General features: G+C 38.2%; 6 protein-coding genes across 6 annotated transcripts; 3 read left to right on the forward strand and 3 right to left on the reverse strand.

Annotated features, from left to right (window-relative positions):
* Nucleotides 1-304: 304 nt before the first annotated feature.
* Nucleotides 305-1,851, reverse strand: L201_006562 (uncharacterized protein; the record flags this gene model as incomplete). Its single annotated transcript, XM_066222281.1, has 3 exons — nucleotides 305-506; nucleotides 652-1,503; nucleotides 1,595-1,851. The coding sequence occupies 3 exons, from the start codon at nucleotides 1,849-1,851 to the stop codon at nucleotides 305-307; spliced, it is 1,311 nt and encodes a 436-aa protein (XP_066078378.1).
* A 1,039-nt stretch (nucleotides 1,852-2,890) lies between these two features.
* On the forward strand, nucleotides 2,891-7,450 carry L201_006563 (uncharacterized protein; the record flags this gene model as incomplete). Its single annotated transcript, XM_066222282.1, has 8 exons — nucleotides 2,891-4,333; nucleotides 4,398-4,597; nucleotides 4,672-4,825; nucleotides 4,883-5,142; nucleotides 5,206-5,448; nucleotides 5,513-5,748; nucleotides 5,822-5,955; nucleotides 6,011-7,450. The coding sequence occupies 8 exons, from the start codon at nucleotides 2,891-2,893 to the stop codon at nucleotides 7,448-7,450; spliced, it is 4,110 nt and encodes a 1,369-aa protein (XP_066078379.1).
* Nucleotides 7,451-8,019: 569 nt separating this feature from the next.
* Nucleotides 8,020-10,512, reverse strand: L201_006564 (uncharacterized protein; the record flags this gene model as incomplete). Its single annotated transcript, XM_066222283.1, has 11 exons — nucleotides 8,020-8,629; nucleotides 8,710-8,792; nucleotides 8,859-8,990; nucleotides 9,086-9,168; nucleotides 9,233-9,243; nucleotides 9,300-9,333; nucleotides 9,393-9,614; nucleotides 9,686-9,802; nucleotides 9,864-9,916; nucleotides 9,972-10,298; nucleotides 10,358-10,512. 11 exons carry the CDS (start codon nucleotides 10,510-10,512, stop codon nucleotides 8,020-8,022), a joined length of 1,827 nt encoding a protein of 608 aa, XP_066078380.1.
* A 417-nt stretch (nucleotides 10,513-10,929) lies between these two features.
* Nucleotides 10,930-12,302, forward strand: L201_006565 (uncharacterized protein; the record flags this gene model as incomplete). The annotated part of the gene is made up of 3 exons (XM_066222284.1): nucleotides 10,930-11,007; nucleotides 11,119-11,676; nucleotides 11,790-12,302. 3 exons carry the CDS (start codon nucleotides 10,930-10,932, stop codon nucleotides 12,300-12,302), a joined length of 1,149 nt encoding a protein of 382 aa, XP_066078381.1.
* Nucleotides 12,303-12,774: 472 nt separating this feature from the next.
* On the reverse strand, nucleotides 12,775-13,555 carry L201_006566 (uncharacterized protein; the record flags this gene model as incomplete). The annotated part of the gene is made up of 4 exons (XM_066222285.1): nucleotides 12,775-12,987; nucleotides 13,065-13,316; nucleotides 13,410-13,492; nucleotides 13,549-13,555. The coding sequence occupies 4 exons, from the start codon at nucleotides 13,553-13,555 to the stop codon at nucleotides 12,775-12,777; spliced, it is 555 nt and encodes a 184-aa protein (XP_066078382.1).
* Nucleotides 13,556-14,044: 489 nt separating this feature from the next.
* On the forward strand, nucleotides 14,045-15,609 carry L201_006567 (H/ACA ribonucleoprotein complex subunit 1; the record flags this gene model as incomplete). The annotated part of the gene is made up of 4 exons (XM_066222286.1): nucleotides 14,045-14,111; nucleotides 14,248-14,313; nucleotides 14,602-14,886; nucleotides 15,365-15,609. The coding sequence occupies 4 exons, from the start codon at nucleotides 14,045-14,047 to the stop codon at nucleotides 15,607-15,609; spliced, it is 663 nt and encodes a 220-aa protein (XP_066078383.1).
* Nucleotides 15,610-15,893: the final 284 nt, after the last annotated feature.

Below are 15,893 nucleotides of genomic sequence, written 5' to 3' on the forward strand. Positions count from 1 at the left end.
CAAAACAGAATCAACTATAACACTGAGTCTCACATTCATTGTCTATCGGATTTGTATTCATCGAAAAAGCCAAGCTACAGCATTTCTTGTGAATATAAATAGTGTGCCTCGCGAATGTATTTCATGAAAACTAGTCTTTATATGCGAAGTAGTACAGTATACATATACAAACATCAGTAACGATGAGCTGTAAGTTGTAACAACCTAGTTATGTACATTGATCTACTATACTGAGGCCCTATATCTAGAATTTCGCAAGTCTGGTTTATCATTATTATATATACATATATATATATATATACCGCTAATTGATTAATTTCCTTCTACCATCTACAATACCTTTACCAGGTATAATACCTGAATTTTTCATTGCTCTTTTCGTAAATCTATCTCTACTTCCTATAGTTTTAGTAGTAGATACTTTTTGACGTGGATCTATGATAGGTGGTAAAGATGATATCGATGGATTAAAAGTTGGTAGTAATAGATGAAGCGTAGTTTTATCTCTAATTAAAGTGATAATTCAAAAAGGAAAGATTAGCATTCAATTCATAGATGATTGTTAACAACTAGGTATTATCATTATTCAGATTATGATACTATACATTTATGTTGATTTAAGATATTAAAAATTATACTTTGGTAACTTACGAAATTTTCTTTTCAGTTTTTTGTTTAATTACCTTTCTTCTCTTTTTCTTTCTTTTATTATCTTGTTTTAAAGATTTATTCTTTTCATTTTCATTTAATAATAAATTTTCTTTTTTCAACCTTTGTAATTCTGCTGCTTTTGCTAATGTCGCTTTTGATAATGGTTTTACACCTAAATTACCTTGCATTAAATCCCATCTTGTCTCATCATCATTCTCATTATCGTCCTCATTAGACTCTATATCAGATTCTGAACCGTCTTGAGTAGATTTCCTTTTCTTCTCACTTTTTTTAATTGTTGATGTTGATGGTCCAGCTTTGGACGTTATAGATTTTGATTTTGATTTCGATACACCACTAGCTCTAGATTCAGCAGCTTCCATCATAGATTGCATTAATTGAAATTTCCCTTTTAATGATTCATCAATTTTTATATTTGATATATCTTCTGAATCATCTGAATCATTTCCTTCTTCGTCTTCATCATCTTCATCATCCTGACTCTGATCTTCTGAATCAGTATGAAATGACTGTTGATCGTCTTCATCTTCGTCTTCGTCTTCATCTTCATCTTGAGAATCAGATAACTCATCTTCTTCATCTGATGCTTGTGCCATAGCTGCCTCCATTCGTTTTCTCAATCTTCGAGTTTCCTCATCTTCATCTTCATCTTCATCCTCATCTTCAGATTTTGTTTTAGCAGGAGCTTTCTTATTTTGCTTGGACTTAGGAGGATTAGGTAAATTTTTACCTTTTCCTTTTGAATTTGCTGCTTTAGCTGAAGATTCAGCTTTGGCTGTTGCAATAGCTTGAGAACGAGCTTTGGCAGCTGCTTTTCGACTTGCTTGAATTCTGTCGATATAATATTAGCGATGATGTAGATCTGGATAAAAGTAGTATAGGAATGTATTGATAGAGATGTAAGCCAAAGGATTCAACTTACTCAGCTTCCTGTTGAGCTATTCTCTTTTCTTCCTCTTGAGCTTTATTCATACCCACAGCTTCAGGAGCATCATCATCATCGTCATCTTCATCATCATCAGTCCAATCACCTTCTTCTTCGTCCGACCCTTGATGTTGCACCTGATCTTCGTTGCCGTTTGTTACAGGGATATCTTCACCATCATCATCAAAGGTAAGTTTTTTACCTGCAGAAGGTTGAATAGCAATTGCTCCATCTGTGGACTTCTTTTTGGCCATTTTTTGTATATTATTCACTTGAAGAATGTGTATATGGTTTGAATTGTTGTAAGTGAGACTGAACTTGTCTCTGTTGAAGCTATAGGCTTTGTAGATTGTATATTTATTGGAGTTTGATCAGAAATCAAACTTTGATCATACAGAATCGATAACAAGGTGGACTGAACTTTTTCAAAATTCGAGATTAAAGATTTACTAGATGTTGATTTTCCACGTGTTATGACCCTGACCCTCCGGTTCTATCAAAACGTCAGAGTCAAGTGAATCAGTCCCCTATTCACCCTTCACCATACACGCGTATTTATAACAGTTACTATTATATCTATCTACTACTTCACTTGCCTATACATTCACACCAAGTACTTTATCACTTTTGTTTCTTATTCAGAATACATCAGTAGTAACCTTGTTGTCACCTGTATGGCGAAGAGGTATACATACAACGTCTAGAAAATAGAGGTGAAAACTCATATTGCAAGAAATCAGGACAGACCGGGAACCGAAGCGTCATACCTTTTCCGCAAGGTTATCCTCGTTAGTTACGAGAATCCCATCATTCCTGATATCGCCAAGAAGGAAGAAGGAAAGATACCCAACCTTCTTTGTATTGCTGTGTGAGATCATAACTCGTTCTACTCAACAAGTAAGTCTCAACCTCCCTGCTTCCCTTTTTATTCATGTCTAATCGCAAGTAAGCTTGATCACCGGACTGACCGCGAGTATTTGCAACTCCGACTCCATCGCTTTAGGTCAACAGACTTCACCAACACAGCTAACTACACTAAGGAAGGAGAAAGATATAACGTCAGCTCATCACTTCGCTGAATCATATCATCTCTCAACCTAAGCTTGCCTCCCACTTCTTTGGCTATATATCATTGCTTAGCATTCTGATCTTAGGTTAGTCAGGTCTGAGCTCTTGGGAAGGAGGTGTTCTATATTCCTTTTCCTTCTTCCATCGCCGAGATTGGCCCTCGCCACATCCCATCCTTATTCTTTTCCGATGTCTCGACCTTCCTCGTACCACGATTACTCAAAAATGGATGACGACCCATTCTCACTTCCACTCTTCAATCATCACCCACCTACTACTGGTGGTTCTACTTTACCACCAATTAGAACTACTTTAGACGGTGGCCCTCCACAAATTCCGCCTCCACCACCAGCTTCAGCACATCGAGCTAATAGCAATTATCCAAACCCAAATTCAGCAGGTCTTTTGTCCTCACCTTTCTCAGCCTCGCCTAGAACTGGAACAACAGGTGGAGGAGCATTACCAAATTCACATAGACCACACGCATCATCAACCTCATACTCTACTTCATTTCCTTATCAACAAGGTGCAGACGAATTAATGCCTCCTCCTTCAGCTTCATCAAATACAAATTCTCATCACAGTTATTTAGGTAGAAGTGCTTCATTAGGTGGTGCGAGGAAAAAAGATCCTTTTGCATATAGATCAGATGATGTAGAAAGTGGTTTTGGAAATATGGATGTAAGCGATAACTCTATACCTCCAATGCCTTCTTCTTCATCTTCAGGAGGTGGTTGGACTGGTTACTCCGGAAATAATGTTTCAACAGCTCAAAGACAAAGTCATCATGGTTTTTCCGGACAACCGCAAAATCAATCAAGAGATATAGTTATGTCACCTAGTAAACCTTATTCTGGGGGAAACAGCACTTCAATGAATCTACCTCCTGTACCTGCTCATGCACTTCGTCAACAACAAGCATCATCATCTTCGCAAGCCATCAGTGAATCAAATATACCATACCAATCAGGACACGCACAATCTAATTCTATTACGAATAATCCTTATATACCACGAGGATCCGATCCTGGACCCTCAACTACACTATCAGGGACAACATCAAATACCAATAATGATCAAAGTCATTGGACAGATTACAGAAGACCGTCAATCAATCATAGAATGTCATCTACCGGATCATATCAATCTAGAAATTCAGATCAATTGTCACCTTTTGCTAAACCTGTTCCATTAGGTGAAAGTCCTTCTTCACCATTATTAAATCCATATGAGCAAATTTCACCTAAATTAAACTCTACTACAGGTGGATTCTCTTCTTCTTCACCTAATGTACCACCTCCACAATTGCAAAATTTACCTGCTTCACCTAGACAATGGGACAATCCTACAGGGACAGTAACGGTTGCTTCGTCCTCATCTAATAGACCCGCAAATTCACCTGTAGGTGGTAGACCTCCTCCACAATCAGCCAGCAGAAGTTCAACAGCAAATCAACTCTATCCTGCAAGTCAACCTGTGACTCCAGCAGGCAAATATGAACCCGCACCCTCAAGAGGTATGATGCCTTCTAGAGACAGTATGAAGGTAGATACTCCTTTTAATTCAGGTTTCAGGGAGATAAACGATTGGTCAGATTTAAAACCTGTAGTCAATAGTCAACCTAACGGTCGAAGAGCGGATCCTGATGCACCAGGAAAGTACCTTAGTGTGAGTAATTTGAGGTTTCCTTAGCTAGTCTGGAACGAATGCTGATACGATTGTCAATTCGTAGCCCCTCAAATGCCTTACCACGGCACTTCCTCAAACATATAACTTATGTAACCCTTCTTTCCGTTATGAGACATCTGACAATCCTAGAAGAGTCTTGACAAAACCCAGTAAACCTTCCCATAACGATGGTGCGGATAACGAAGACTGGGACTATATCTTATATGTTAACGATGTTTTAGGCGGTGAACATGGTGGTGATAGGTAAGTAGCGATTCTCAGGTTTAGCTGCGTAATGCCGAGGAGTTGGTACAATTAGCTAATCTTGATTTTTATAGATATCTCATTCTGGATGTTTTGGGTCAAGGTACTTTCGGACAAGTAGTCAAATGTCAGAACATGCGTACTCATGAAATCGTAGCTGTGAAAGTGGTAAAGAATAAGCCTGCCTACTTACAACAAAGTAAAATGGAAGTTGCTATACTAGAATTGGTAAGTTAATAGGATACTTAGTCTATCGCTCTTACTAATTGACCGATCAATATACAGCTCAATAATCAGCATGACCCCAATGATCGACATCACATTCTACGGATGCACGATTCCTTTACCCATAAAAGTCACTTGTGTTTAGTATTCGAGTGTCTATCTTCTAACCTGTATGAGTTGATCAAACAAAATCAGTTCAAAGGGTTAAGCACACAACTAGTAAAGGTATTCACTGGTCAAATGCTCAATTGCTTGACAGTTCTCAAAGATGCTAGATTGATTCATTGTGATCTGAAACCTGAAAATATCCTGCTAAAATCGTAAGCTTTCGTCATAGCGTATTTGCTTAGCGGAATGACAGCTGACCCTAAAATGTTTTACAGCTTACAATCACCTCAAATCAAGATCATTGATTTCGGTTCAGCATGCCACGAGATGCAAACTGTATATACATATATCCAATCCAGATTTTACAGGTCTCCCGAAGTATTATTAGGTTTGCCTTATTCGACTGCAATCGACATGTGGTCATTAGGTTGTATAGTAGTGGAACTGTTCTTAGGATTACCCTTATTCCCGGGTACTAGTGAATATAATCAGTTATCGAGGATTGTTGATATGCTAGGGTAAGTAATTGTCTATCTCCACATATTCTGGTTCATCGCTGATGCGACGCATTTATGTGTTCAGCACACCACCCAATCACCTGTTGGAGGTCGGAAAGCAAACACACGAATTTTTCAACACGTCCACTGACGCCTACGGTCGAAAGACATTCAAGCTGAAATCCATGCATCAATATGCTTCGGAACATCGGACAGATGAACAACCATCCAAACAATATTTCAAGCAGACCAAATTGAGAGACATAATTATGGAGTACTCGTTTAACAAGAGAGGCGCTAAGCAGTCTGACATCGACAAAGGTGAGTTTTCAACGCGTTACAGATTTATCACAATGGCAAGACGTACATAGCCAGCTAATCTTCCGTAATATAGAAATGGCGATGAGAAGAGCATTTGTTGATTTTGCGGAAGGTCTCCTTAATATGGATCCCATAAAGAGATGGTCTCCCCAACAAGCTGCAAAGCATCCATTTATCACAGGAGAAAGGTTTACAGGACCGTTCCAGGTAAGCTAGATCTCATTTTGTTTTGAGGAATTTGCGCTTACACCGTTCATACTAGCCTACTGCGCCTTCTAGAAGATCCTCTCAAGCTCCTCCAGCAGAGGCACCTGCAGCATCACCTTCATCCAGCAAGAAATATGGCGGTCTTGTGCAGAGTCCTACTTCCAACCGTACTCAACGGATTTATTCCGATGCGTCCTCATATAATCAGCAACTTGCCCAGCATCAATCATATACTGCACAAGTTCATAGTGCTGCTAACGCGCCAAAACCTGGTCCATTCTCGCCTGGCTATGAAGTGCAACAGACGCAACAGAACTATGGTCACAGTCATCGAGTTCCAAGTCAACAAATCCCTGCTCAGCCGCAACAGCATAGTCAGAGGCAACCTTCTGGCCAATGGCAAATGCCGCCGCCTCAAGCATCATATCAACAACAACGTGTTCCTTCTTTGAATGCTTCATCATCTCATAATGCATTACGTCAACCCAACAATGCGCCAATGGTTGCATCTACCACCAATCCACCACCCAACTCGTACTATCCCGCAACTCGAAACAGAGCGAACACTATCAATCAAATGGATACTATACCACCGGCATTGGCAAGATTGGTACAATATGCTGCACAAGATCCATCAGGAGTCAGAAACTCCTTAACACCTGTAATGAATCGTGATGATTTCATCAGTGAATGGGAAAAAAGACAGCAATTGGGCGGTGGACATCAAAAACAATCTTCCTTACACGTTTCATCTTATCCACAATTGGAATACCTGCAAGAACAAGCTGAATTAGCTGCTATGTCTGCAGGTGGTGGTGGTGTTGGTACTAGTGGAGGTGGAAACTGGTTATTACCTGGTGGATCATACTCACATTCTCATCAATCACATGGTGGAGGCGGACATGGACATACTAGAAATCAATTAAGTTTATCTGGTCAACAACACAATTATCAAATGCAACCACATATAGGTATATCACCACCTTCAAATTCAGATTATCATCATCATTCAACAACTAGAAGGGAGTATGAGCCTTCACCTAATTCACACTCCTATGGAAACAATAGAGCTTCATATAGTGGATCTAATAGTAACAGCACAAACACTGGATTACCTACTTATCCGCCACCTGCAGCTACGACATCGAATAACAATACTTTTGATGCTTTTGGAGATACTTCATCTAGAGGAGATGCATCTCACGGTGGTGGTATAGGAATGGGTTTGATGTATACACCTTTACAACCTTCTTATGGATCCTCTTCAAACACCGGATCGGGATCAGGAAGTGGTAATTATGTTGGTGGACATCAAGCTAGAGCAAGTTATTCTGGACCGTATGGCGGTGGTGGAAATCTAATCCCAAATCAAAGTCCTTTTTCAAATCAACAACAGCAATCCGGATCGAATGGATCCAGTGGTAATGGTGGGAACAGTCCAAGATATGCTGCTGGTGGTGGAGGTGGTCAAAGAAGAAATCAGTATGGCGCTTAGATTTCAAAGCAGGTTCACGTGTTTGTTTTTCCAGACAGAACCTAGACTGTACCGAGATTCAAATCCAAAAAATCAAAGGACGAAAAAATCATTATATTCCGACTGAAACGATTGTATGACCGAATTGTCACATTGAAACAAAGATCAAAAAACCCATAGACCCCTCTTTTAGACTATACAGAACAAGGGGAGAAGTGAGAAGAATAAAGGAAAAAACGAGACAAGATAAAATTGAATCAACGATAACTTATCGGTTGTCGACTGACATTGTAGTATCTGCTGCTTGCTTCTCAAACAGTTCCGTGTTTCATGCTTTAACGTTCTGTACCCATAATTTCTTTCAACGTACTTCTCAAGCGACACGACTATACTACATTTACACATTTAACGAATGAATGCATTATTGCTATTGATAGATAACAATACAGTATTCTTACTCTATGATTTACAGAATACGACATAATACATAAAACGTGTTACATGTTACATAATGTCCTGGACAATAGTGTTATCTACGACCTCAGATATTAATTATTGATTAACTACTTCATTGTCTTCCAGAAAGATATTTAAGCTCTAACAGTAGTACTAGTAATAATCTTTCTTTTTTCTTTTTCTTCTCTACCTAATACTACTGAAGGATGTTCAAAAGCTAGAATTTGATATTCAGTATGTTTCGATAGATTACTCAAATTAATTCTAAAATAATTCAACGTTTTTAGAATATCCAATGATTCTTCGCCTTTGACTTCGCCGCCGATATCATTTTCTAATTTCGATTGAAGTTTTTTAGTTAATTTCTTTCTTACCCATCCTGTCGATGTTACTTCTTCATCTTCTTCTATTGGTATACTCTGAGAATTAGATGTCTGTATACCACCTCTAGTATGTAGAGTTTCTTCATTTTTCATAAAGTGCAATTCGTTGGTAGACGTTTGATTATCAATAGCAGATATTGACATTGAGGAATAATCAATCTCAGCTCTTCCATTTGTAAATGGTGGTGAAAATGGTCTGGGTTCATGTGTTTCTGATATTGATGATGAACGCTTTTTCGATATTTTAGGTCTTGATGTTGATGCTGAAGATGCTGATGATTGTCTTTTGTGTTGTATGGCCTGTTCTACATTTCTACTCAACTTGGATATAGCTAATGAACGTATGTCTTTTGGCATTGATCTAAAGGAAAGGATATAAAGCTAATTAGCTTAATGCGATCCGTGGAAGTATCGGTTTTGACAAGTCTGAAGCTAACTGACCTTCCTGGATCAAACAATAGAAGATTTATATCACCTCTTGCATTTTCTTCATATCCTATTATAGTTCGAGAATGACCAGAATGCTAAGATATAAGTGAGATATGTGGGCTTGTCGCTGGCTAAACGCTGCTCAATTTGTGAAAGCTCACCTGAAGTATCAATGGGAATTTCTTTGAAATCCGTACGACTTCACCTCTTCCAGCTCCTTCATCTGAAGTCCTCATCAAGATATCAAAAGCTGATTCATTCGGCTGGCCCTGCTTGGCTGGAGTCTCTTCTGACTATGAAGGGCAAATGCAATTTGTCTTAACAGACAAAACAGAATTTTGGACTAGTATAGAAAGTGGTTATGACAAGTGTGCTCTTTAATACTCACAAAGTAGGCCTTTACCCATTTCTGAAGAGCGATATGTGCGGTTCTCGAACCATCTTTTGGATCTTTTGGTTTTGGAAAGTCATCTATATGAACGCAATAGTCAATTGTCAGCTGGTTTGTCAGTAAATCTAACCAAAAGTCGCTCACATAATTTACACCTGGAATGTGATATATTAGCTAGGTAGCAGAATCAAAGCAAAAATGGCTAACTCACGGTATACCCTTATATGTGAACATGGCATACAGATCTAAGCGAAATCATATCAGCTAAAACTCCTCTGAAAATGAACACGTATATTTCACTTACCAGAAGGACCTATCCACTTTTTTGTACCCAAAATTTTCCCTTTCAGTTGTCTTTTGCCTTCAGGATCATGTCCTGCTTCCCATGCTTCTTGTATCCAACCTTGTACTCTTCTTACACCAGGGTCAGAACCATTACTCTGACGATCGAATATAGGTTGGTATTCTGAGACTGAAAGTATTGAAGATAAACTCATGAGAGCATTTCGATATCCGCAACCCCAGCCTATACGTACAGTATAAAATGAAGTCAGCTTGCCATACTTTGATGCCATGACGGAAGCATCTCGTTCTTACCCATATCAAATCTCCATATTCCCTTAATATGTACAACGTCTCTACAAAGCACCGCTTGACGAGTTATCCCTTGATGAGAAGCTGTACGTAGAGTCTGAGCGAGGATAGGTATTACACCTATGATGAGGAAAGTTATGAATTAGTCCCTCTTAATACTCGTAAAACACCTTCAGCTTACCAGGCGAGAAGTTACTGGGTATATCCGTAGTTGAGCCGTAAATAGGATCCCACCTATTCTCTTCAGGTTATTTTCGACGCTTCTTCAATGAAGTATCATATTGCTCACCACTGATCGCCTTTATCAACCTTCCTTCCTGCCCAATCCATCCATCCTCCAGGTCTAGCAGGACCGTCCCAGCCTTCATCTTCAGCTTCGTTATTCTTATTACGATTACTCTGAAGACTAGTAGCATTATTTACACTGAAATCTTCGGTAAAATCGTAATCATTTTCATCGTCCATACCCTGATCCTGATCGAAGGATTTATTTTGCTGTACTTGAGTTTCAATTGCTGGAGATCTACCATCAAGACAAGAATTTACATGATTCTGAGCTTCTGTAGGAGAGATGAACGATAATGGAAAATCGCATATTGGGCAAGCTTCTTCTAGGCTATTCAAATCTGCCGTGTGTCAGCGGTCTTAAGTAGGACCGGATTGTACATAGCTCACCTGGCATGATCTTCATCCCTCTCTGTTTTTGTCCCCTGGTCTGATTGCCGAAGCGAAGGTGTTGAAGGTCCAGCTTCGAAATGGGAATTTACATGATACGCAAAAGCAGTCTCATCTGCATTTTGGCTTTCACCACAGATTGGACAGATCGACATCTCGGATGAATATAACTTTCCCAGCTATAAAGTTTAAGATGATCGTTTCACTGTTTAAGATGATGGATGAGAAGGCATTCTTGATGTTGTAGCGATATGTATTCAAGTAGATATCAGATTTCGACCTCGTAGTATGCTGTGTTCTTGATTTGTTATTGTTGATAAATGCTGTTCAACCTCCACTCTTTAGTTGTAAATTCGGGATATGAACCATTTGACCACGTGAGATAATGTGGAGACCCCAAGGTTAATAATCGATTGCGTGCCACAAGCAGTCTAATGAATTCCAGATATTTAACTATTTAAGGATGATATTTCGGATTTCTGATTCTTTTTAACGTCATTCAATCACATCAAGGTAATTTACAAACTATTAATTGCTATTGATTATATTTCTCTTTCAAACAAATCACTCATATGTCTGATACAAGGAAAGAAGCTGAAAAAGATTTAGAGACTGTAACAATGAGTAATGATTTAGAAGATAGTTTAGGTGTGAGTTGTTCATCTTGTTCTGATAATTGCCGAAAACTTGTTCATCGGAAGAGAACCATAAATATTTACTGACGATCTATAATTTAACTTGAACCGTCATTCGTATTACAGTCCGCCTTGGAATCTTCATTCAACTTACCACCACCACCTCCAGCACCAGCCAAAGGTGTAGAGAAGGAGCATGAAATTACTACAATTCCAGAAGATACATTAAAGAAAGCGGCAGAAAGTGAACCTGTTGAAGGTTTAGAAGAATGGAAAGATACTTTAGAAGGATATACAAAAGAATGGTTAGCTGAAAGTTCAGTAGCGCGTGAAAAAGCTTTAGCTACAAGAAAAAGAATTGAACAAGAAAATGCTGATGCTGAAAAAAAATTAAAAGAAGAAATTGAAAAAAAGAAAAAAGAAAACTTGGCAAAAGAAAAGAAAAAAAGAGATGAAGAAAAATTAAAATTAGAATTAGAAGATGAAGAAAAAAAATCATCATCAAATAATTTTAAAACTAATACAATGTCATCAAATAGAGAACAAAAAGTTAAAGAAGCTTGGGAATTAGTTGGAAACAATGATAAAAAACAAGGAGAATCATCAACAACTCCTTCATCAGCAATTGAAACTGATTCAAGAGCTACAACAAGTAAAGATGATAAGAAACATCATGTCAAACCTGTAAGTTCTATTTTATGACATCTACATATGGCGAATACAACTCATTCAGAATGCGATTCACATATGTCGCTCCTCCGAAGAATCTGTCACTAATTCCTGTTCTCCACTTTTAGTTATCATACGATCCAACTACATCAACCGATCCAATTCCACCTGTATTCCAAGATCCAGTTTCAGTTTCACAGACTACATCTGGAGCATGGGAAGAATTATCTAGAGGTGGATCACAACCATCAGGCTCATCAGGATCTGGTTCAGGTTCAGGTGAAGAAGTTTCAAGACCACAATCAAATTCTGAAGAATCAGAAAATGATTTAGTTAATATCCCCTCATCTTCTTCAAACAAAGATAAACCCTCTCAACCTCCTTCACAACCACCATCATTAACATTGAGTTTATTCAATCCATCACAATTAACTGTTAAGAGGGTTTTAGCTGTTATAGGTATAAACTTATTTTTACCTTTTGTTAATGGTGTTTTCTTAGGTTTTGGTGAAATCTTCGCAAGAGAAGTTGTAAGAGTAGGTAAATTAGTTTTAAAAGGTGAAAGAACTTGGTATTCTTTCGGTAGAGGTGCCGCTTCAAGAGCTGGTACAGGTGGTGTTGGTTTAAGCGGTGGTTTCTAAGCGTTAAGCGTTATGCGAGAGATAGAGTAGTTATTCCATATCATAGTAGATAATAATCGATAATCTTGATCCCACAATGTAGATGTGCATTCATTTCAGGGCAAAATCCAGCGAACTCAAAGGGATATTATACATACACATATGAGAGGTATACTATATGTTGTGGAATCTAAAAAAAAAACAAATATCTATTTAAGATTGCGGGATCACCAAAAACCAAAAATGGATTCCTTATAGGGGAAGAGTCGTTAAGATCGTTACTATACTTTCTAAATCTTGTCCGTCACCAGTATATTACCTTCCGAACTAAAACTGATCGACTCGATTCGCGTGCACCGATGACAAAGCTACTGTCTCTTTCTCCACATTAGAATACGATATCCATTGTCCTTTGTCGCGTAAATTCAGCTCTCTATGATCCTAATTCAGGAGTTACAACTTAGAGTGAAATTTCACTAATCTGACTTGGTGATTATCCTCTAGCTTCCAATTTACCCACTAACCAATCCATACCTTCAAACAGACCAATACCAGTCAAAGCACTACAACCCATAATCTGCCATTCTCTTTCTCTTAAATCGGTCAAACTTAGAGCTTCTGAAACTTGGGCGGGAGTTTGACGTCCTTGCGATATAGGTAAATCTTGTTTATTTGCTAATACCAATAATAAAGATGTTTTCAATTGCTAAAAAGAGTAGTCGAGAAGCATACTCGTTAGTAATAAGTTAATAGAGGTTAATTGTACCTGAATATATGACTTACCTCATCAGTAACTAATTTCATCAATTCCTGTTTAACCATACTCATTCTATTTACATCACTTGAATCAATAACTAAAATTATAGCTTCTGTACCTTGAAAATATTGTGACCAAGAAGATCTTAAAGAAGTTTGTCCACCTATATCAATTAAACCGAATCTCACTCCCTTATAATCATATATTTCGTGATTGGATCCTACTGTTGGTGCTGATGCTACCACTGATCCCATCGTTATTCGATAAAGTATTGTTGACTATTAATACGATAGATTATTAGTTCCCTATAAAGCCTTAGGGTTATGACTGAGGTGTGGCTTAGATAGTAATCTGATAACAAGCACACTCACTTTACCTGCGTTGTCCAAACCCAGTATTAAGACTTTGGTCTCCCTCTTTGAAAATAGTCGCGACCATAATGAGGAAAATGTTACTGCATAGATAGTGAAGTGAATTAGCTGTGTTCGCTTTATTCGTGAGTCAACTTACGTCCCATACTTTTCAGTCTCTAAATATCTTGTAAGTGATATCAATCGATAGAGAATAGAGTAGGAACATACAATATCATCATGATCATTGTTATTGCTATGTATGTGCTATCGTCCTCATCCGGACACTCAGTTTAGCTCTACCCCACAATCTACCCCACCCTCCTCCACGTGTGGTGCACGCTGTAGCTCATATACACGGTTAACCGAAATTTTGGGATTTTACTTGTATAAATACCCCATTTAAGATACCTTTCAAAATGTTCAAAAGAATGACAATTTGCTTTTTCGAGGTCTTTTAGCAGTGGTCGTTGAAAAGTTAAATGCAAGTCTTAGGATATATATCGTTACTTACAGCATTCACAACTTATCTACATAACAACCAATAAGATATACAGCGAAGAGGAACAATAGACCTGTCTATCGCTAGAGTAATCAACTAAGAATTCGACACATTCGACAATCTTTTCACTTCAAGACAGTAATAGACATATAACATGAGTGGAAGAGGTGGATTTTCAGGTAGAGGTGGTGGTGATAGAGGAGGACGAGGTGGATTCCGAGGTATGTAAAAGGTAGCATCTTGCTATGAATCATGTATACCTTGACAATGCTGCGATGAAACCTGCATGAAATCTGGTTCGGGTCACTCGAATCTTTTATTGGTTAAAACTGATTTCTTGCTATTAACGAAAAACAGGTGGTGCACGAGGTGGTCGAGGTGGATTTGGACAACGAGATTTTGGACCTCCAGAGACTGTGCAAGGTGAGTTGATGGATGTGTCTTTCAATTATCGAACTTCTGTCTATCTATAGGGTATTAAGTATAGGGAGGGAATTAGTAGTAAAGGGAATACAGCGTAGAGATATAAGCTATTTGCGCAATTCAATAAGAATGTTAATAAGGGATATTCTCGATATATGAAGGTGAAGAATGACAAAAGAAGAGAAGAGAAGAGAATATCCGATCTAGATTTAGTTTCTCCAAAAGACTAATGAATGAGAGAGAGCTTTACTAATTATCCTTACCTTTTTATGTTATGATATAATATAGAAATCGGATTATTTTCACATTCAGTTGAATCAGAAATGTTATGTTCATTAATAACCCCAACAAAAATACCATATTTCAATGCACCAATTTATTTACAAAATAAAACTCAAATTGGTAAAATTGATGAAATTTTAGGTCCAATAAATCAAGTTTATTTTACAATTAAAATGGATCAAGGAATGTTATCAACTTCATTTAAAAAAGATGATAAAGTTTATATCTCAAGTGAAAAATTATTACCTATAGAAAGATTTTTACCTAAACCAAAAACTGCAGGTGGTAAAGGTATGTCCATATGTCCATATGTCCCAAATCATCACCTCTACATATATCATACTTTCTACATTTGGAAAACAGGGAAAAGCTCAAATGCTAATTATCACCATCATCAACGCTTTTCCTCATCTTCTTTCCGTCTTATCCATTAACAACATTTTCCTTTATTCTACCCATGTCATTTGATCAATTACAGTCGAGAGTAAGTGTCTTTCATATATATCCGCCCATTGCTTTGCTTTTGATGTGCCTTTTCCTTTCCCCTCATCTCGATAAATTCGATCCTTTTACATACCCTTATCCCTTTCCCCCTCCTCCCCATGAATGATGATACATTAACTCAGCTCACTCCGAAACACTCAGAAAAAGAAGTGTTCTTGAGGCTATTTTAAATATTATATCTGATTCACCATTATACATTTTCACTATTTTCCTTTGGGATGAATTATGTGTTGGAGCTAATTTCTATATTGGTTCGTCCTTACAGAACGAGGTGGTGCACGTGGTGGAGGACGTGGTGGAGCTGGTGGTAGAGGTGGTAGAGGTGGACCTCCAGGACGAGGTGGCAGAGGAGGATTCTCAGCTAGAGGAGGTGCAGGTGGACGAGGAGGATTCGGAGGTGGAAGAGGTGGTGCTTCAGGAGGACGAGGTGGATTTGGTGGAGGTAGAGGAGGTGGTGCACCAAGAGGTGGACGAGGTGGTTTCGGTGGTGGTAGAGGTAGAGGTCAATAGATCATTTTATCTATATTATAAAAGCGCTAGATCGCTAGATTTTGCTATCATTTTCATCTTGTTTCGGGCATGTATTTTTTTGGCTTATTTCCAAATATCACTTTCTTAAAGGGCTGTTACAAGGTTTTCACTCGCTTGAGCGATGGTTTACCACTTTGAACAGACGCCCGACAACAACTTCAGTTCAAAGCCAAGCATTATGAAGCACTGCAGCGAAGCTCGAGAAACTTGCAATCTATATAAGTGATTGTGCTCAGTCCCGAAAACCTATGTATCCGTATAAA

The sequence above is a fragment of the Kwoniella dendrophila genome, chromosome 9 (assembly GCF_036810415.1).
Source record: "Kwoniella dendrophila CBS 6074 chromosome 9, complete sequence".
NCBI lineage: Eukaryota > Fungi > Basidiomycota > Tremellomycetes > Tremellales > Cryptococcaceae > Kwoniella > Kwoniella dendrophila.